Here is a 23,868-nt window from a genome sequence, read left to right on the forward strand (position 1 = left end):
TATGTTTGTCATAGAAATTTCGCACAAAGTTCCTAAAAATTTCTTATGAATTTCACAAGGCTTTTAGTGGAATTTCAATTTTTGTGACTTTATGAGGCACTCTTATGATTCGCAAACGAAATCCTTTTGCTACAAACCATGCGATATCATTATGAATTTCCATATATTTTTTATACACTCATTTATCGAATATACGTTTCAATGTCATTCAATTACAGTACTGGTAAATGCACTATCATAGTTGAAGGCATAATATAAACAGAAATACTTGGTACGTTTTGTTAAAAATGTACTCCTTAGTATCAGTTGTTAGCGGATTGTTCGCCCCGATTATGAATTTCGTTCGATTCGATCGACTATGAAATTTTGCATTTGGTATCTCGATCCAGTTCGAATTTTCCGTACAAAAGTATCATTTGATCGGATTACAGAATGAAATTCGAACCACATCCGATCAGAACTATCCGATTCGATCGAAATGCAGAATAGGGGTGGTTCTTCAGCCCTATTCTGTATTTCGATCGAGTCGTATTATTTCGATCGAATGTGAAAATTTGCATTCTGTTTTTCGATCGAGTGATGCATTTGTATGGAAAACTCGAACTCGATCGAGATACACATCCCGATTCCGTATTTCGTTCGAATCGGATTGTTTCGATCGAATACGAAATTTGGCATTCTGTAACTCGTTCGAGTTCGAGTTTTACATACAAATGGCATACAGAATGCAAATTTTTACATTCGTTCGAAAAAAAACTGATTCGATCGAAATACAGAATAGGGGTAATTGACTGGTTGGTAAACGACTGAACAATGCGTAATATAGGCCCCAAAGCGGTCCTCAGCCTCTTGTACAGTATCTCAGCGAGACAAGAGGTTGGTGCAGAACTAACAAACCGACCGTGAAACAGCAGTTACGAAAAATCAAGGTAGATATACGACTCGGTATAATTGCAAACGACCTAGGTGACGAACAAAAGACTACGATTGGAAGCTTGGAACGTGGAACTGCAAATCACTTGGCTTCCTAGGAACTGCAGATCACTTACTACTGGAACTTTTTTAGATGAGACAAAAGGTGTGGAAAAGCGTGCATCGAGCTTCTACCTTCTATCACAGCAGTGTGGCAACCAGCGTATTAGGAACGGGATTTATAGTGATGGACAAGATGCACCAGCGTGTGATAATAGTATGTGCGTGTTGAAGATCAAGGCCGCTTCTTCAATTACAGCATCATCAACGTGCACTGACACATGAAAAGACACACAATGATAAGAAGGAAGCATTTTACGCACGGCTGGAGTGAACCTACGACTGTTGTCCACGGCGGGATGTAAAACTTGTCATCGGCAAGCTGTTCAAACATAAAAAGAGGCAATGGTGAAAGTGGTTTCTTGAAGCGGAGCGCAGCGCGCAAAATGGATCGATCAAGTGAAGAACGATCTTCGAAGCATCCGTACCTTGAGTGGCCAGCGACTAGCAACCATGGATCGAGTTATGTGGAAACGTGTGCTTGATACAGTAAAGGACACCGCAGGACTATAGCTGCTAGGGTGGGTGGGCAGTATGACCAAGACTGAAGCGGACACAATACGCAATCCTCCAAAGTTCCTCTAATTAAGACATCAAAAACATAGAAGCAGTGTGTAGGATGACAAAATACCGATACGACACTGATGCACGACTTGATGATTAACTGGTGACCGAGTGAAGTTTATTTCTTGCCCAAATGTCAAATTCTCTGCAATAGAAGATACTCGTATCTTTCGTTGCAAATTGGTTACTGTAAATGAATCTGTCAGTTGTGTTACAAGCTATCCTATCATCTCGATAGAAAGGAACTTATCGTTTCGATGATTCCTACCGCGTTACTCATGTTTTTTTGTGCACCATAGCCTAGTTCGTCCGGTATAAAAAGTGTGGAGCCTGGTGATCCCCACCCACGACCATGATTTCTGGCAACACTTTCTTGCAGTATAGAATAAATCGACAGTCCCACGACAAAAGGGCCTACCTATTGAGAGATCCGATCCAGTATCTGTTAAAAATCGATTTCTTCGCGTTTCGCCTTCGGCTCATCAGTGCTTAAAGCAGTTCAAATTGAACCGCCATCTCCGCCTAATGCCTTATCCTATCTGATGTCTCGTACGGAAACGAGTGACGACCGACTACTGGCCGCCGCAGAATTTGAACATTTAGGGGTTTTTGGTTTATAAGTAAAGTATATATTTAGTTTCGATATTTCGCGAAACGCGAAGAAATATCACAGACTAACAGACAGGACACTCAAATTATATTCTTCAATCATTTTAACGGTCATTTTGAATATTCCTTTATTTGGGACAGTACTCACATATGTCATGATGGCGCCACGTTACCCTATCAAAAACATCCTGTCTGTCATCTAGACTGTGTTTATTTTTTTCATTTACCAACAGAGTTGCCATTCATACAGAATTACCTGTAATTTATTGAGTTGTATACCTCCATGCGAATTTCATGCAGGATACAGATTTAATTCATATTGCCAAAACTATATACATAATTGTGCCTACTTCTCATCCTCCAACGCAATACAAAATCGAACCAATATTTACTTGCTTCTGGTCTGCCGCCACTTAATTTCGGGTGAAAACTTCCAACACAATCAAAAATAGTCTAGATGAACAACGTTGAGTCAAATAAATGGTTACCTTCCAACATCGCGAAAAAGTTAAATATATTATCAACGTAATCCAATAATTTATTGTGACGATTCATTTTCAAATATTTTGATGAAATCAGGCATCCCTGCAAGCAGCTGATCGGTGTTGACAAACGAGGGGAAACCAACTAGTAAAAAAACTTGTACATATCACAAGGGGTGTACAGATAGTAAATAGTTCGCGCAGTACAATATAGGTGGAACTAGTGCATCACGAAAAATTATTTTTATAAGAATTTACTCATACTGTCATGTCTGTTAGTCTGTGGAAATATATACTTTGCGTACGAAACTAAATATGTACTTTACGCACGAACCAAAAACATCTAAATGTCATTGAAAATCGTTTGTTTACTGTTCGATCGAAAATAGTGAGACAGCTGCTGTTCGTTTTAGTTTCCACCCTCGACGTTTGGGATGAGAACGATTTTAGTTTTTTTTGTTTCGATTACGGGCACGGAGATCGGAATTGCTGTGCGGCCTCTCGAAATTTACGATGATACCAACAAATGTCCTGCGAAGAATGTGGGTCGTTACGGCGCCGTGATGAAGAACGGGACCAATTTCCATTCTCCACCGTTCTCAATCGTCGCACTTCGCTGGATAGTGCAGCAACTTGGGTTTCCAGATCTTGTATATTTGTGGTAGCAGCAGGAAGAGATGCGATGGCTATCTGAGGACCAGAGGAGTTGACCATTTTATCAGCCATTGCAGCTAGCTGATCAAGTTTACTCTCACAAATCGCTAAAACTGCACGTATGCCCGTTATGTTGCAACATAAACAACATTCTCATCAACTCGTCGTTTACGTTTAGATTTGTAGCCAGCTCCTGCATCTTACCTGGCAGATGAGTGGACGCATATCACCAAGATCGCAGGAATTAAGTAGCTTTTCGAATTTTTCCTGTGTCGACAACTCGAATCGGGAGATTAGACGTTTTTTACAGTTACGTACCTATCATGTACAGGAGGATTTGCGACTATATCGGAAATATGCCGCAAGACTGTCTGATTCACCTTGGCAATAATGTGATAAAATTTGGTTAGGCCGCTCTGAATCCCAGCAAGTTCAAATTGAGCTTCGACCTGGTCAAACCACATATTCAGGCAAATTGAGTAGTGAAAATCATACGGCAAATCTTATTAAAGTACAATCCTTCCGGTTAATTGTGGAATACAATTTCATTTAAATAGCTGCCTCGGCTGGCCTTGCAGTACGCCATACGATCGGTCCAGTTTTTTAGTACATTTTCGATTGTATGCAGCTTTATTTCAGCTATGGCTGCACAAATGTTTACCTTCAAGGCTTGAATTGTCTCTGGCTTGTCCACATAACACTTATTTTTGACAGCCCCCCAACGATAATAGTCTAACGGCGTCAAATCACATTTCCGAGGCGGCCAAACGACATCCGAATTTCGACTGATAATTCGATCTTCGATGACTGCGCGCAGAAGATCGATCGTAGCGTTGGCTGTGTAGCACGGAGCGCCGTCTTGTTGGAACCAAATGGTGTCCAAGTCTTTCTCTTCAAGTAACGGGAAGAACCAATCGCTAATAATGACGCGGTAGCGCTCACTATTGACCGTGGCGGCGGCTCCTGCCTCTTTCTCGAAGAAAAATGGCCCAATGATGCCGCCAGACCAAAATCCACACCAAACCGTCACTCTCTGAGGATGCATCGGCTTCTCCATGATAACGTGCGGGTTTTCCGTCCCCCAGATGCGACAATTTTGCTTATTGACATACCCGCCGAGATGAAAATGTGCTTCATCCGAGAAGATGATTTTTTGGCAAAAATCGGCATCTTCTTCAAGCTGATTTTCAAAGTAAAACTGCACTATTTTCACGCGTTCCTCAAGCGTATACTAAGTTAAACTAAGCTTCTGTCAAATCAGAAGTGACATTAGGGTAACCGAAATGTCGAAATAACCGCAAGTAAAAAAAATGTTTGATGGCAGACCCTGATCTCATCTATCACTATTATAGTTTTCATACGAACAACTTATGAATTCCACAATATATGAGAGAAGTTATGTTTGTCATCGAAATTTCGCACAATGTTCCTAAAAATTGCGTATGAATTTCATAAATCTTTTTATTGGAATTCCAATATTCGTGACTTCATAAGGCGATCTTACGATTCGCATACGATATTCTTGTGGCTAAAAACCATACGAAATTATTATGAAATTCTATATATTTTTTGCCTGGGTGCATGAGCGGATCCGTTTTCCATAGAACTCAGGGAACTTGAAAGAAACTGCTGCGGTAACGTGTGTAATCGATAATTTTATTCGAGCGGTTGTCTTACTATCTCGCCAGCGTAGCGCTTGTATGTGTATGTGTGTACGTGCGTATGTGTGTATGTAACGTTTTTTGCACTAACTTTTCTCAGAGATTGCAGAACCGAATTTCACAAACTTAGATTCAACTGAAAGGTCTTGTGGTCTTATACAAAATTCCTGAATATTATTTGGATCCAACTTCCGGGGTTCCGGAGTTAGGGGGTAAAATGCGCAAAAAAATGAAAATATGTGTTCTAATTTTTCTCATAGTTGGCTCGACCGATTTTCACAAATTTAGGTTCAAATGAAAGGTCCTGTGGTAATTCCTGAATTTCATCCGGATCCGGAAATATAGGGTAAAATGTGTTAAAAATTTTATACCATCACTGAAAAGGGCGAAAACCGCAAAAAAATTTCTAAATCGACCTCAAATCTTCTCCAATTGATAGTTTTTATCAGTAGTATGCAGTAGATTTTTTTGAAGAATAAAGCAATTATTGGACTCACACACATATGAAATAGTGTAGCAGAAAACCTTACCTTGAAATCTCGTTCGTGAAGACAGACATTGATGTCCTCCGTCTGTTCCAGATTGGGAAGAAGCTGCTCCAGAACCCATTGACGATCCTGTTCCGAGTAGCTGACAAACACATCGTAGGTGTAGCAGCTAATTACCGAGGCTAAGCTATCTTTTCTCATTAACGATTCGCTCTTGTGTGTCATCATACTTAGTATAGTGGCATTGCGTACAATGATGCAAAAGTACTTGATATGATCCCATTTGGAGATATAAATTATGAAGGAAACTAGTGCGAACCCAAAAAAGATCAGACTAAACTTAATTATGGTTGCTGCTGTACTATTAGTTATGGGCAAAAACGGTAGTAATGCAGATCTGTCGAGAAGGCACCTTTCCTGTTCTAAAAGATTAAATTCAGAATCATCCAAATCAATACATTTGTACCTGTCTTCGTCAAAGTCGATTATTTGGAACTGTAATCCATATAGTGGATCAGTACTGCTTGGCTGATCATTAGTTGATGGTTGATTCGTAGTTACAGAGTCATTGCTACAATTGATACGAATAAATCGTGGATCTGTTGGTTCAATGCGATACTTGTTAAGGGATTCTTGGAATTTGGTATTACTATCATAGATAATGGAGACGTAGCCTTGGACTAAACGGGAAAGAACGTCATATTCTTCGATTGAACTCATGATGTCTTCTGGCTCATAGCCCTCGAGAATCACAGTGTAGTTTTCCTCTTGGAAGTTTGGCAGTGACGACTCAGTCACTATGAAGGATTCTACAATTTTTAGATATGCATCTACTGTTTTAGTACTAGCATTAAGCACTTTATCATCAATTGGATTAGCAGTAGTTAAAAATCCGGAGTTGTACAGATATTCCAATACCTCGTCGTATCTCGTCGCATCGGATGTGGTTTGAAAATGATCAACTAAGTTATTCAACAAGCACGATATGGTTTCGGAATTTTTTGCTGCCATTTCAATGAATTCTCGTAGCAAACAATGACAAACAAAACTATTTTGACCGATAGCTAGAAAATTTACGCTTGCAAAGTCGTACAGCATTTCCGTCGTCAGCACATTAATGTTATTATCTGACAGATCCAGGATATACAACTCGGCATTATTCGTAAATACTCTTTGATGCCAATTACTGATATGATTGCCACTTAAATCTAGAATTTCTAGAGCAGCTAAATTCTCGAATGTACAATTTTTCAGCTGATTTATATTGTTCGTCCCAAGTAGCAGTACCTTAAGATTGATCATTCCGCTAAGCCAGTCCAAATGTTTCACTGTAGAGTTTTCACATACGAGAATTTCTAAATTATTGTTGAAGCTTCGCGTGTCACTTTGCTCATGGTGGATAGCCGTGGATATACCAGGATTTCCGGATATATCCAACACCCTTAGCGATCCGTTTATCATCGAGCCGACGATGATAGCGATATCTGTGTAGCACAGACTCAACTGTTTAACCGTTACATGGCGGAATGCCTTCGAACTGTACGACAGCAGTTTGGTATGCGATACATCTAAGAAGGATAGATTCACCAGGGGATCGAATACAGTGTCATTCAAATAGAGTCCCTCGGTCAATGAATTATAAGGATCTATCATCTGCTCATCACCCGCAAGGCCGCTCATTTTCTCTTGAGCGTTGTAAGATATATCCAAGTGGCGAAGACTGGTGAGTCCTAGAAATTGAGACGAACTTAGCTTTGTCAGACTGTTGTGCGATAGGAATAGCTTAAATAGGCTGGGTGTGTTGACGAAAGCTTCGTCCGGCAGATAACTCAATCCACAATGTCGAAGATCCAGTATGCGTAAATTGCGCAACACAGGTAATTTAAATGCTGCAAAGTTGACAGGTTCTTCATAAATTATAATTCATAGACACGTAACCAAGTCACTCACGTATTATAACATTGTCCATTAGAGAAAGATGCGTTAACGTGCCATTGACTAGTGTTAGTTCAAACATTGGAAGACTGGTTAGTCCGCTGCGGGCCATAGAAAGGTATTTCAACCGCTGAAAATAGAATAATAAATATTCGATAACGAAATGAATTCATAACATCTAACATTATTAACTTACCTGGGGCATACCTTTCATCAAAAATGGTTTCATTCGAGTGATTATATCAGGAAACACATTATTAGATAGATCCAGTGAATTTTCTCGTACTCCTGCAAATGAAATTTTGAGTTACGATATCGTTCAACTGTGTAGAATACCCAGTCAAGGACCTCTAGTTAGCAGCTGGTGATTGCGGTATTCGTTGATAAACAGAAAATCGCCATAACAAACACATCAGCAGGCGATAACACCGCCGAAAACGATTCCTCCGTAAATTAGTAAGTTCAAACTAATAAATCAACATTAAAAACTGATAAACGATTTTCTTCCGACTAATGCTACATTTCTAATCACAATTGTGAATTGTGCAGAAGTTTGATTTCTCCAAGTTCAAATCTGTTCAATTTATCAAAATCTAAATCATTAAAACCCTTTATGTGCGAGACTGGAAATCAAACTTGCAAAGAGACCGTCTTATTTATCACCACAGCCCCCGATAAGACAGATGATTAAAAGTAAACTTTTCAATTATTTTTTTCCAATTGGTTCAACTTGTGTTTCGGCATTAAAAATGTCTTACTCTTCACTATACGAGGCTAAAAAATGCAAAACTAACCGCGTAACCTTTTTCTGTCATAATTTTGAAGCTTATAACTCAGTAATTTGTTGATGGATTTAAATAGTTTAACTACCAATCGATTCGAGAACATTCAACTTAAACTTATGAGGTAACGTCGTTTGAGTATTTCAATTACATACCATTGAAAAATTGGTTTGAATTTACTTATGTTTTCACGAGCCAATGACAGTCGCAGTCAATGATGTCATTCTCTCGTCCGATTTGCGCAGTATGAACTCTAGCACAAAAGGAAATCTATAAATATATTCCCGAATACATTTCTTCTTTAGTTTATCCATGGCTGCCAGCGAGGAAGGGTGAGTGGAAGACAAAGCTGAAAGCTACATTCATTCGCTCACTGGATAGTTGCTTTTGTATGTGTGCGGTGTGTTGATACCGTATTCGCTGGTATTGGATGCAAGTGAGCTGTTTATTTTGATTCTCCGGTAACTACCAGGCCAATTTAGAACTATCGGCGATAGATTTTTCGAACCTTATTTGAAGCTCTTATTGTATATCTGTGATTTGTTGATGGATTTGCATCATTTTAATTGATTCGAAAAGGTTTAAAAATGTTTTATTTTGTCAACGGGTAGTGTGCATACTGAAATTTTCATTTACATACGAACAACACGGTGGCGCGAAAATGGATTCAGTATAAAGTTGTGTTATGATGATAATCATAGATACTTCATTGAATTTGGCTAAACACAATGAACTATCTCACAGCATAATTCCTCAGACCCTATTATTATGCCAAACAATAATTGTTTAACCTAATTGAATAGTTAGAAATTGATTTAGCCTTATAAAGCATAACATTTTGGTCTAGAATTACTTCCAAGAATCTCATAGAAGGGATCCAGACTAAGTGTAACAAAAACAATGCAATGCAAATCGTTATGCAGTATCAATTTGAACAAGTTGTTGTCCCACCAGGAAACGCTTCAAAAGATTCGGAACTTAGTACAAATAAGTTGCATAGACTCACATATATAGAATTATTAGATCCAATAAAATATAGTATCAAGGTAAACTCAAGATAAGCTGTTCTGCCATTTTACATGTATCATTTGAATCCTCACTGAACTCGGGTCACCGCCAGTTTCAGTAAAATTATCATTTACATCAAAATAATAAGCGTCTCAACTATAACTATAACAATGTTCAGTTTGGATTCTATCGCCACTGCGAGCAGATGTGTTTTGTGTCGTCTGCATAGCTAGTTTCGCTTTCAACAAGAGCGATTAGTCATTCAGTAAAAACCATTCAAGCGAAGAGGTTGTGTTTCGATTGTACTGGCTCGTGAGTTAACGGCTGCTACCGAGACAATTCTAAGCTTCAGGTAGTTAAACTGCCCATAGCAAACGCAATATTCGGGGCGTTTCCCGACTGGAAAGCTAGCAACGAAGGCCATCCCGTTCATACGCACAGAGGTGTAGAGACACAGAGGTGCGAGAGCATAGAAGTGACGAGTCACAGAGGTGCCATCGCATAAAGGTGCGAAGACGAAGGGGTGCAAAGGCACAGAGGTGCTAAAGCAACCCAGTGCTGATCTACCAGGTACCAGAATTTGTACGCTGCGTAGGATCAAAAGAGACGGCATATATCGCGAGGTGCTACACTGCAAGCATCGCATTTGATCGCCACCAAGAGCAAAAGCACTGTACCTGGGGTCAGGTACAGCAAGTGCAGTGGTGTTCACAACGACGGCAGAGCAACTGAGATAGCAGTAAACGACAGAAGACTGCCAATTGGAAACAGCAAAAGACTGCCAATTGGAAATCGTTGGAAGAGCTTCACGTCGTTCTTCACGATAAAGGAACAGAGACATCAGCTACAAGGTAGATTTAATTTAATTTATTTTTTATTTCTTATATCTGAAATTTTACTAAACATAAGTTTTTATTTTGGTATTATTAATTTACAAAAAAAATTTAATGTAATGGATGATCTCATGGAAGATCATCCGAATCCGATTCCGGATACTAGTAAAAGTTTAAATACTCCGAGGGCTAAACATTATCCACAGGGTACCACTGGGCCATGGATAGTCTATCTTCGAAAAAAAGAAAAGATTTTAAACTTGATGCAAATTACAAAGGATTTGACATCACATTTCTCTGAAGTTAAAGAAATCTGTAAGGTTAATAGAGATAAAATTCGAGTTGTAGTTAACGACTTGAAACAGGCAAACGATATTGTAACCTGTAAATTATTTGCTATTGAATATCGAGTTTACATTCCATCGAAGGAGGTAGAAATTGACGGTGTTGTGACTGAAGCAAGTCTGACAGCAGATGATTTACTTAAAAATGGAGTTGGCCGTTTTAAAAACTCCATGCTTGAGGGAGTTAAGATACTCGAGTGCAAACAATTGTACTCAGCATCTATTGTCGATGGAAAAAAGTCTTATCGTCCCTCAGATTCGTTTCGCGTAACATTTGCCGGATCTGCATTGCCTAGCCATGTCTATATCGATAAAATTCGTCTTCCTGTTCGGCTTTTCGTACCGCATGTTATGAATTGCACGAACTGTAAAAAATTCGGACATACAGCTACTTACTGTAGTAATAAGTCTAAATGTATCAAATGTCAAGGGCCTCATAAGGATAATCTTTGCGATAAAGATGTTGAAAAATGTGTTTATTGTGGGGAAAGCCCTCATGATGATCTTTCAGTGTGCGCTGCATTTAAGCTGCGTAAAGACAAAATGAAGCTTTCTTTAAAAGCACGGTCTAAGCGCACATATGCAGAAATGCTCAAAACGGTCATACATGTCTCCCCTTTGGAAACCGAAAACGGTTTTTCAAATCTTGCGGAGCCAGAGGAATCTGACTCTGACGGAAATAGTGAAGATACCTCGTTTGTCACTCCTCAAGGGTCTGTTAAGAGGAGATTAACAAACCACAAAATACCAAAAAAAGACACCTAAAATTATACCTTCAAAAAAAGATCCCCGTGTTAAAGCTAAAAAGCCAAATTTAAAACCAAAAACTGTGCCTCCTGGTTTGTCAAATTCACAAACCAATCCAGGAACTAGCTCAAGAAAAGACAATAATCCAGTGGGCTCCATTTCACATTCACCAACAGGATTACTGAAATTTTCGGAAATTGTAGAATGGATTTTCGCTGCATTCAATATTTCTGAACCTCTAAAGACCATCATAACAGCATTCCTTCCAATAGCTAGAACTTTTTTGAAACAGTTATCAGCTCAATGGCCAGCTCTTACAGGTTTTGTATCATTTGATGGATAATTTATCATCCGCCGCAAATGATTCAATCACTGTCCTGCAGTGGAATTGTCGAAGCATCATGCCAAAACTTGATTCATTTAAAGTTTTGTTGCATAGTCAAAAATGTGATGTATTTGCTTTGTGCGAAACATGGCTTACATCAAACATAGCCTTAAATTTTAATGACTTTAACATTATACGTCTCGACAGAGACTCCCCGTATGGTGGAGTGCTTTTAGGAATTAAGAAATGTTATTCCTTTTATAGATTAAACATTCCTTCGACTTCTAGTATAGAAGTTGTTGCTTGTCAAATAAACATTAAAGGAAAGGACATTTGCATTGCTTCGGTATATATTCCTCCAAGAGCTCAAGTTGGACAACGACAGCTTAATGAAATTGTCGAAGCCCTTCCTGCTCCACGTTTGATTTTAGGAGATTTCAATTCGCACGGAATGATGTGGGGTTCCGTTTACAATGATAGCAGATCATCTCTAATATATAATATTTGCGACAATTTTAGCATGACGGTACTAAATATGGGTAGCATGACACGGATCCCAAGACCTCCTGCACGTCCAAGTGCATTAGATTTATCTCTTTGTTCGACTTCAATTCGACTAGATTGCACCTGGAAAGTATTTCCTGATTAACATGGTAGCGATCATTTACCAATCATCATCTCAATTAGCAGTAACAAAGGCATTGCTAATTCAGTTAATATTCCATATGATTTGACAAAAAATATTGACTGGATTAAATACCAAAGTAATATTTCAAGTGTCTTAACTTCAATGGAAGAGCTTCCCCCACTTGAAGAATATGACTTCCTCGTTTGTTCGATTCTGGAGGCCGCAGAACAAGCCCAAACCAAACGATTTCTTGGTCCATCGTCTAACAGAAGACCTCCAAATCCTTGGTGGGACAAAGAGTGCTCAGATGCTAAACACGCGAAACAAAATGCTTTCAAGACGTTTTTAAAACGAGGAGGAGGAACTCCTCAGAATTTTGAAAAATTCTTGGTTTTAGAAACCAAGTACAAGAACATACTTCGGGTTAAGAAATGCAGCTATTGGAGACATTTTGTGGAAGGTTTGTCAAGAGAAACCTCAATGAGCACTCTTTGGAATACGGCCAGACGAATGAGGAATCGTAACGTAGGAAATGAGAGTGAGGAGTACTCGAATCGATGGATATTTGATTTTGCGAGGAAAGTTTGTCCAGATTCCGTTCCTACGCATAGCATTGTTAGGGAGTCTTCTTCAAATGATGATTCCATTGATAGCCCCTTTTCAATGATGGAATTTTCCATAGCACTCATGTCTTGTAACAATAACGCTCCTGGATTGGACAGAATTAAATTCAACTTGGTGAAGAATCTGCCCGACCTCGCAAAAAGACGTTTGTTGGAATTGTTCAACAAGTTTCTTGAGCAAAATATTGTTCCACCTGACTGGAGACAAGTGAAAGTTATCGCCATTCAAAAGCCGGGGAAACCAGCTTCCAATCACAACTCATATAGACCCATTGCGATGTTGTCCTGCATCAGAAAATTGTTCGAAAAAATTATTCTACGACGTCTCGACACTTGGGTCGAGACGAACGGTTTGTTGTCAGATACTCAGTTTGGCTTCCGTAGAAATAAAGGGACGAATGATTGCCTTGCATTACTTTCGTCTGACATCCAAATTGCCTTCGCTCAAAAGCAACAAATGGCATCTGTATTTTTAGACATTAAAGGAGCATTTGATTCAGTTTCCATTGATGTTCTTTCAGACAAGCTCCACCAACATGGACTCCCAGCGGTTATAAATAATTATTTGCACAACCTTTTGTCAGAGAAACGCATGCATTTTTCACATGGCGATTTGGCAACAATCAGAATTAGCTACATGGGTCTCCCGCAAGGCTCATGCCTCAGTCCGCTCCTCTATAATTTTTACGTGAATGACATTGACAGCTGTCTAGTAACCCCATGTACACTAAGACAATTGGCAGATGATGGCGTGGTTTCAGTTACTGGATCCAAAGCTATTGATCTGCAAAAACCATTGCAAGATACCTTAGATAAATTGTCCGTTTGGGCTGTTCATCTTGGTATCGAATTCTCTGCGGAGAAAACAGAGCTGGTCGTCTTTTCAAAAAAGCATGATCCCGCGCAACTTCAGCTTCATATGATGGGAAGAATAATCGAACAGGTTTTGACTTTCAAATACCTCGGGGTGTGGTTTGATTCCAAATGCACGTGGGGAGGACACATTAGGTATCTGATAACGAAATGCCAACAAAGAGTAAATTTTCTTCGAACAATAACAGGGTCTTGGTGGGGTGCTCATCCGCAAGATCTAATAAAATTGTATCAGACAACGATACTTTCAGTGATGGAATATGGATGCGTTTGTTTTCGTTCCGCTGCAAATTCTCATATTATCAAAGTTGAGCGAATTCAGTACCGTTGTTTGCGAATTGCTTTAGGCTGCATGCATTCGACACATACAATGAGTCTTGAAGTTCTGGCGGGAGTTCTTCCATTAAAAGATCGATTTTGGGAGCTTTCATCACGCCTGCTAATAAGATGTGATGTGCTGAATCCCATGGTAATTAATAATTTCGAACGACTAGTCGAGCTTCGATCTCAAACAAAATTCATGACAGTATATTTTAACCATATGTCACAGGAAATCAACCCTTCAAGATATATTCCTATCCGTGTCAGCCTCCTAAATGTACCTGACTCAACTTTATTTTTCGACGCATCCATGCAGCGCGAAGTGCGTGGAATCCCGGACCACCTACGCTCTATGGAAATCCCAAAAATATTTTCAAGTAAGTTCAGGCATATTAACTCTGAGAAAATGTTTTACACGGACGGATCGCGAATGGAAGAAGCGACAGGGTTTGGTAAGTTCAACAATAATGTTTCGGCCTCATTCAAGCTTCAAGAACCTGCATCTGTTTATATAGCAGAGTTAGCAGCAGTTCATTATAGCTTGAATGTAATCGTCACATTATCTCCAAACCATTATTTCCTCTTCACAGATAGTCTGAGTGCAATTGAAGCCATTCGCTCAAACGCTGCTGGCAAAAATGAACCGTTTTTCTTGGGTAAAATAAAACAGTGTCTGAACGACATATTGAATAATAATTATCTAATCACAATAGTTTGGGTTCCGGCTCATTGCTCCATTCCAGGCAATGAAAGAGCCGATATTTTAGCCAAACGTGGTGCTATTGAGGGTGAAATTTATGAGAGACCGATTGCTTTCAACGAATTCTATAGCGCGTCTCGCCAAAGAACACTTGCCAGCTGGCAAGCTTCTTGGGATAAAGATGATCTGGGTCGGTGGATGCACTCAATTATTCCTAAAATATCGACAAAGGCATGGTTCAGGGGACTGGATGTGAGTAGAGATTTCATTCGTGTGATGTCCAGACTCATGTCCAATCACTACACGTTAGATGCACATCTCCTTCGAATTGGACTTTCCGAGACTAATCATTGTGCTTGCGGCGAAGGTTACCGCGATATTGACCATGTTGTTTGGACATGCGTGGAGTTTCGTGATGTCAGATCTCAACTAATAAATTCCTTGCGTACCCAAGGTAGACTATCCAATGTCCCAGTTCGCGACATTCTTGCTTGTCGTGACCTTCCATACATGAAACTTCTTTATCATTTCATTAAATCCATTGGAGTTCCAATTTAAATTTTATTTTATGTTAAACTGTTTTCTCTTCCATGAGTTCAACCAATAGCCAACTATAGGATATTGAATATAAGTGGTGAACTGATACAAACAATCCTGAAATAGTTATAAGATCATGTACAAAATAAATGTATTTTATTTAATGTAATTTAAAATAGCAACTCGCTTGATAAAAACAGTGTTTAGATTAACTAATGAGTACCAACATACTAATATGATATTCGAAATGTATTAGGTTTAAACTACTATGTATTGTGGATGCCACGGCGAAGAAAAACTTATGTATATTGCCTATGAAATAAACGTATTTATGAAAAAAAAAAAAATAACAATGTTCGTTCATGTATTAATAAAATCAAGTTACAATATGAACAAAATTAAGGAATTTGGTTGCGTATGCATTGGTTTCTAATATGAAAAAGTAAAAATCAATGAAGGTAACAAAATATGTTCTACGGACTGTGTCACTTGTTTTCTTTCTTGTATTGCTGCCATAGAATTTGCAGACACTTTCCGAAGATTATCGATGCTTTTTAACGAAGGATCAATTAAATTACACTATTACTGAGTTCATTGGTTGACGGTTATTCACATTTTTCACATTCACATTTTTCGATCGGAATATATAAAATCTGCTCTAATCGCTGTTTATGAAATGTATAAGTTTGTACGTTCTCTGTCTTGAAAAATATTATGATATAAAATAGTTTCATTTGTCCAGATTTATATCTTGACGTTGTTCGTATCTAAATTTGATCTTCTAAGTAACTTTGAAATCATCATAATTGACTTTCATTTAAATAATATTTTTCAAGAATTTTAAAATGTTAAAATTTGAGGAAGGCATTAAAATATAGTAGAATCAATTATTCTGAAAGAATCTAATTGTCAATTTGATCATTAACAAAAAATCTAAACACTAAAAGTGGAGTAAGTTTGTAATTTGACATTGTTTAGTGCATCCACTATCATCTTTATTTATGTATTTATTATGTGTACCTTAGAATTATTTCAATTTTAATGTAATCGTGCTCAGTCGTGTCTTGCATACAACCCTTTAATTTTTCCATATGAGAAACCCTTCCACATTAGATCTGATTCAACAAAGAAAAGTCGCATTTACTAAGTATTGGACTGATTACTCATACAGATCCACGTCCAATAGCATTCAGATTCTCGAATAATAATAATTAATCAAATCAGATCTTCAAGTCTCAATTACAGAGGCTTTAACATTGTGGTAATCCTTCGGTCAATTCTGAAACATTTCCTGAGCCTATGTTAAAGGGTAGGAATTGAACCCAAATAGGTTGCATGAAAGGCTTCCCTATCACGTTTTGTCCGCCCGCAATAATGAAATTGTTTTGAAAAATTCGGCTTATATCGACATAACAAAAGAATATTTAAAACATGAGATAATTGAAGATCGTTTTCTATTTGTTCCAATAGCTCAAACAAAACACAATTCTCTTATCATTGACGGCAATTTTCAACTTCTTTTTCGCTTGAAGAATTTTCTTCGGCGACAACATCAACGTTCTTGTTGTTGTTCGGATCTCTGAAATTTATTATGGAGATTTCCGAAGTTATGTTTTTTTTTCTAAATGCGTATTATTTTTAGAACCCAGTGCGTCGTAATCACTAACTGTCTGTATGTATGTAACAAAAACATGAAACAGATTTTCAAAAATTTTGATCCATATAAACGGCCCTATAGTCACAGACTAACAAACAGGATACTCAAATTAGATTCTTCAATCATTTTAACGGTCATTTCGAATATTCCTTTATCTGGAATAGTACTCGCATATGTCATGAGGGTGCCACGTTACCCTATTAAAAACATCCAGTCTCTCGGTTGATTCTTCAAAAGGTCGTAAGAGCAAATGACAGTTTCTCTTCTATTAATTAGCAAGCGGTCGTCACGTTTATCCCTCAACTCTTTGTACAAAATGACACCCGAAACCTTCGACTTTCAAACAGAATTGTAAAATTCACGAAAAACTTTTTGATCACGTCACAATAATCGAAAGAAAAAGTGAACAAAGAGAAACTGTCAGTTGCTCATACGGCTATTTGGAAAATCAAACGAGGCCTATATTGTATATAGGAATTATCTATATTGTATATGTCCATGCGGATTTCAAAAACCAGGTTGACATTTTAAACTCTCATTAATCTGTATTTCCGAAACCAGAACGCAGATCCCGATTTTTTTGGCATCGAAATCTCTTCCATTTGCAGTTTGTGACAATTGGTCCAGCCAACTCAGATTACATTTTTTTTTCATTTTTCGAACATTGTTGTAGTTCAAAAACCGGGAATCCGTTCTAATTGAAATACATAAAATCCCAATGGGGCAATCAGGCCTCTCAGGTCACATACAAAGACGTTTTGCGAACTCTAGCACTGGATCACACCAAATTGCGAGAGCAGAGCTCTGAAATTCTCTGAGGTGGATGAAGATTTTTTCTCCAAAGTATGCACGCCGGTGAGGATTCTGGTGTACGGTTCGCATAAGAGAAGCGTATCGTTAAAATTTAGTTTTTTTATCCTTGCTGCGAAAAAGATTGTCATAGCAAGTCCATCGCCTTCTATAAATTAAAAAAATGAATCACAAAGTGTTCGCTCACTAGCACGCGCCAGTCCCAAGTAACAATTCGAATGCCATATGGTTTTGATTATAATTTATAGGATTTTTGTACTTGATTTTTCAATCACTACCTGTTTTATGACAACTATAATAAGTGTCTCTTTTAACCAGTAATATCATAGTTTTCAAAGCTTCTATAAAACCCTTTACCTGCACTAAAAATAAAATAAAAATAAAACAATTTGCACTAGAATAAAACCATGCAAACACTTTTAATATTACTTTCAAACATTTTCTTTAAAACATTATTGTCAGTTAAATTCTTTCATAAATCTAGTTTTGTGTGTGTGCGTGTTCATTCTATGACAATTTCACTCAGAGTAAATTTGAGGGTTCTAAAGTACATTTATGACACATTAATTGTAGGCTATTTGATTTATTGCTCCTTAGGTTAAGTGTAATTTGCATTAAAAGAAATTTCATGGCCGCCATTATGATGTTCTATACCGTAGCATTTATTGACATCAAATAAACTTCGAAATGCAAAAACGAGGAAATATGTTGGACTTTCATGATTCATTTTCAGATCGTATGCACAAGTTTTATCGCCACAGAATAGTTTTATACAAAAATGACGATGAATCACAAAAAATAATTTTCATAAATCATGGAGACTTTCGCAAAAACCGCATTTATTTCAAGGCGATTAGTTATAATTCTTATTTTTATCCTTACATTCACGATGAAAATTAAAGCGCATGAAGTTTTTACGTTCGGAAAAGGTCTCAAACTCGTAATTAAAATATAATATATTCTTACTGATTGCATTCAAAGTAGACATGACACACATAGTCAAGCAAAATATCATCAAAACGACAGTTTATTCATAGCGGAATTCATTCCATCCAAAGAAATTTAATGTTGATCGTAAAGCTGGTTTCAAAATTTTCTTGAATTTGGAGTTTTAAAGCAGGTTTATGCTGATTCTTCATTTTGATTTATAAACCTTATGAAGAATGGTCCACTTTGCAGGAACATGCTCTTATAGAGGTTTTCAGCAGGCTTTCGTGGACTTTAAAGTTTTATTGCAAGATTTATTATGTAGCATTGAAGACAGCTACAAGTATTTAATAATATTAAAAATGTTACTTGGGGTGGTCACTTGGGTATATTTAGGCGAGAGAGCGTGAGAGCGATACATGCGAACAGAATGTGCTTCGCTCGCATCAGCTTCTTTAACCACAAGCACACACTCAAATACTGTCTATTCGACACTGATAAGTAGTGCGCTTTCCTTTTTGTGTGATGTTCGCTTCTTGCATTCACTGTGTAGACATAAATCTCACACCAGCGTGTATCACTCTGGTGGAATGCCATCACTGTTTATGAGATGAAAACAATGATCGAATAAAACTAGAAATAGAAAAGCAAGAATTCTCTAGAAAAGTGTAGATTAAACAGTTGATTTGAGAAAACTGTTTTGTGAAACTTCAGTGTTGAAGGCAATTAGATGAAAAGCAGGACTCTGACAAACTAAAAGTAGAAAAAAATCTCTTGCGATTGTGGCCTTCTTTGATATTAAAGAAGGAACCCAGTGGATCAATTCTCAGCTTTTTTGTATTCTGGTCCTAGGTCTTAGGTTGCCTAATCATGTCTAGAGAAATATAAAACAATAATTCCCTTGTGGTAATCAATCCTTTCATAATTTACGTTTAAATGGTTAAAAAACATTATCTATTGTTAGGGTTTGTAATTAAATTGTTTTATTTTGCATTACGTAAATGGATAAAATTATTCGAATTGGCAAGCTATCCAATCGATAGGTCTTAATAGTTGACGGCTAAAATAACCGACTTCGACTATAACGCTACCCTGCTTCCGGTTCCGGAGTCATCGGAGATAGTGGTCACAAACTCTGAAATAGAACACACTCACTTTGCTCTGCGGTGGCTTCACTTATTTTCACAAACTTAAGTTTAACCTTAAGATCTTATACGAAATTCATAAATTTCATCCGTATCTGACTTCCGGTTCCGAAATTACAAAGTTACGAGTGTTAAAAATTGTATGCCGTTACTTGTCAGTAGACAGCCAAACAGACCGATTCCGGCTATACTGGTTTCTGATTCCTGAAGAACCAGAAATAGTGGTCATATACTCAAAAATGGAATTCACTGACTTTTCTGATAGTTGGTATGACCGATTTTCATGAACTTGAATTCAAATGAAAGATCTAACAGATCCATATTTTATTCCCAAGTTTTGTTCTGATCCGACTTCCGGTTTCGAAATTACAGGGTTATGAGTGCTTGAAATTTCAGAAATTTCAAGAACGTCGTTCAGAGCGACCGGAATCCGACCCTGATAGTGCCGGAAATACACGGATATAAATCCATTGCCGGTACCATGATTAAGAAAATATGGAAGTCATGAAACATATCTTCTTATGGGATCACGCCTATTACTGATGATTCTATAAGCAGAATTATTTATATTAGAGCAATAACTCATCATTATGCTCATAGAATCATCAGTAATAGGCATGCTCCCATAAGAAGACATGTTTCATGATTTTCATAATTTCTTAGTCATGGATTTTTAACCTTGTAGTAGTCTTAAACTCTTCCGCTTACCTTAAAACTGCTCGAGAAAAATTATTTCAGTTTCAGCTTGCTTCCACTGACACATTTGATTAGCAACAAACACATTCCTATATGGATTTCCTCTTGCAGAAATTATTGCGATATAAAGATTTACGTACCTTCTATTAGTAATCCGGCAAAAAAGGAACCTTGAATTTAACACGCGAAAGGCAATGAATATGGAATGTTGTCGTAAAACTATTTATTTTTCCGGAAAACTGCTTTTGTAACAGAAAATATTTTGTTTTGTTTATTTTGTGTAGCGCAATCTAATACAAATGCATTGAAGCAGTGTTGCTAACTTTTTTATTAGGGAATTAAAATCTACATTGATAGAATGTAAGCAATTTTCCATCAAACGTTGGTGAAAAATTGATCAAAACTGATATTTTATCCAATATGTCAGGCTTAACATTCATTTGAGAATAAATTATTGTGAAAAAAGATTGTTTGAATCTCAGTCGTGCAATCCACTTTGATAAACTCGGTGCACTGCATATATGAATACACAAATCAATGGCATACGTACCAAATAAAATGCACGTAATACACAAATTACCAACACAAGTTAACTTGGTTTACTCTTGATCCTTAAATTTCATTAGTTCATTAGGTAACCATTTTTCTGACCTGGAAATTATTTCCACGAGCGAAATTCCGTACAAACCGGTTGCCTTTCTTGTGGCGAACGGCGCACAGAGTAAATCAGCCACTTGCTTATGTGCCCTTCCTTACAACGCTAACGTACCGCGCCGAGTGCAATTCGCGGGACCCATTCTGAAGAAGGATGTTGTATGTATTAGTGACAATACTTATTCTGATTGAAACTCGATTTTATAGTCGCAAATTAATGTGCATGAGAAAAAAACGAATTGATTATTTGTTTGATTTGATGTGGAGATACTGAAAATAGTCAGAAGCTAAAAGATTTGACCGCAATTGTAGATTATGGAACTCTCAATAATGGCGCTTATAAATGTTGATTTGCATATTCTCTCCGTTGTGTTTAAACTTCGATGTATGTTCCGCACGCCAATCGTGGTCACGCTTTGGTTTACCAAGTCTGGCAGTTCATTCGCACATGCACTCTTGTGCAAGCGTCACGTGAATCAGCTACAATCAGGTGCGAGCTGATTACGTTTGATCAAAGCAGAACCTGCCAGGGCATCGAATCGTTTTGTAACACTTCGAGTGATGATTGCTGTCGTGTTTAATGTGAGACTGAAGCTTTAGCAATATTTTTGATTATAGACGAATTTCGTGCTAAATCGTATTCAGAGTTAGCATCATCCTCTCAGATTTTAGTGAAACTTGCTCTACATGAAGACTTTGTAACAAAAAACGACTTCGCATACTTTGTTTTTCCAAAAATGACCTAGACTGTTTTTTGGAAAAGATCAAACTATTTCTACTAATTTTTGGCTGTAGTAGGAAAATGACAAGTCCTAAAAAAAGTGTTGTATGAGTGGTTTTTACAAAATTAGTCAAATTTTCGAAAAAAATATTGACACAAATCCCAATTGACTGCTATACTGAAAAAATCGATTTAGAAAATTTAAAGTCCATTTTTGATTCGGATGAAATTTTGTTATAAAGTAGGTGAATATATTTGTTACCTACAGTAAAAATTTCAAGTTGGGAACATTCAAAGAAAACAAAAGTTATTATAAAAAACTCTTCCTTGTCCAACTGATTTTTTTTTCAGTGTAATTTCAGTGTAATCGAAAAGCAGCCAGATATTGTTTTGGCGTTATTATACAGTTCTTCATGTTCTTCGGACATTTCGCTGTGCTGTTCAGAGGCTATGTAGCAGAAATTTGTTTTCGTAATATTTGCATCAGTTTGTTCAACTGCCCAGTTATACAACTCTACCAAAAGGATGTCACTTTTTCCCGGGGTGAATTTTTTCGATCTTCAGAAGCTTAGGCCCAATGTTGCTATTGAATTCTATCCAGATCCTATTTCCGACTTTTTCTACCAAAAGGATGTCACTTTTTCCCGGGGTGAATTTTTTCGATCTTCAGAAGCTTAGGCCCAATGTTGCTATTGAATTCTATCCAGATCCTATTTCCGACTTTTTCCCGGGGTGAATTTTTTCGATCTTCAGAAGCTTAGGCCCAATGTTGCTATTGAATTCTATCCAGATCCTATTTCCGACTCCGAAACTACAGGGTCTTTCGATTCGTAGGTTGAGCTAGCTTGCACCCGAAAAAGCTTACTTTTCCTTTTCAATGAATAGTTTTTCCAAAAATTCTAAAGTAATTCCCATGATGGTATGAGTATAATGAGAAAGGCATCATTACACCACTAGGTGGTTTAAAACAGGTTTTATCTCAATTTTGTCAAGAATTTGTTCCTCATGTTATTATTTAACTAGTTTTAGTTATAGTAGAAATATTAATTTAAGTAAAATGTATCCATGCTTTTCACTTCTTCAAAATGAAACAAAATTTAGAAAAAGTGCTGATCATTTCTCACCAGATGGCGCTTTTAGTATCACTGATAGCTCTATAACATGACTATTACATCCAGCTCTCTAGGTTTATTTGTTATATGATGTTATCAATCGTTTTCATAGTAGCATAGTAAGGAGAAACGGATGGCTAAGAAGCAACCCAATCAATGTCAAGGGGAGGATTTGTACCCTTACAGATGTTGACAACTCTGGATAACTTATAATATGTCAATAGTTCTACACTTACTGTTGTTATTCGTGTTTATCGTTCCATTTATGTTCAGCCAATGTAACATGTAATCCTCTGCCTTTCCAAGAATGCACTGGAAATAATCTGGATTCAACGAAGTCTGCATTTTAGCTTTGAAAATTTGATTCTTAAGATTATCCACTTGATCGTTATTCTCATCAGAATCTATCTTGTCGATGGGATCACTGTCTTGATGGTAGCCATACGCTGAAAGCCGTCGTTTGAATGCTTTCTGCTTCCTTCTATCGCTTGACAATGCCGGCGATATCCCAACCATGGTATCCAATCGTTGTCGCGCGCTGGTAATCTCATCGTTTGTACCACTGATAATCGAACCCGACTTGTGACGTGTGATCAAGCCCCCCACTTCACCTGTACCATCGAGGGCAGGAATACTATCAACAATACTGTTCCACAAAACTAATATCAAAATCAATACAACTGGATTGATAATTGAAGTTTTGCGTATCACTTTCAACACGTTATTAATCATAACTGAACTATGCCGAAGATTAATTGGTTTGTTTTCTTTTATAACGAAATATGCCTTGTTCAATCCTCAAAAAACCTGCCCAGTAGTCCTCGTTGGAACGAGCCACCCGAGCTCTTGGACACCGCACATTGTCACAGATCTAACTAATCGCGTACCTTCATTGCTGACCACGGTTGGCGAACTTCTGTCATATTTATTCGGCTAAGCTGTTAAAAACAATGTTCGATTTCTTTTATCAATTAATCGATAACAAATCGTAAGCGCTTAT

The 23,868-nt window shown here is 37.5% G+C and overlaps 1 protein-coding gene across 2 annotated transcripts in view; it reads right to left on the reverse strand.

Moving 5' to 3' along the window:
* LOC131438384 (toll-like receptor 6) overlaps positions 1-23,868 on the reverse strand; it is a 29,035-nt gene that overhangs the window by 4,388 nt on the left and 779 nt on the right. The window contains exons 2-5 of one of the 2 annotated variants that reach the window (XM_058608389.1): positions 23,105-23,806; positions 7,622-7,713; positions 7,441-7,555; positions 5,533-7,379 (exon numbers count right to left, since the gene is read on the reverse strand). In XM_058608389.1, the coding sequence (XP_058464372.1) occupies positions 5,533-7,379; positions 7,441-7,555; positions 7,622-7,713; positions 23,105-23,600 (2,550 nt within the window). In that variant the 5' untranslated portion in view covers positions 23,601-23,806. Of the gene's footprint in view, positions 1-5,532; positions 7,380-7,440; positions 7,556-7,621; positions 7,714-7,773; positions 9,307-23,104; positions 23,807-23,868 lie in introns of those variants that run through there. The other variant, XM_058608390.1, reaches the window with a different exon arrangement.

Source organism: Malaya genurostris, chromosome 3, assembly GCF_030247185.1.
Source record: "Malaya genurostris strain Urasoe2022 chromosome 3, Malgen_1.1, whole genome shotgun sequence".
NCBI lineage: Eukaryota > Metazoa > Arthropoda > Insecta > Diptera > Culicidae > Malaya > Malaya genurostris.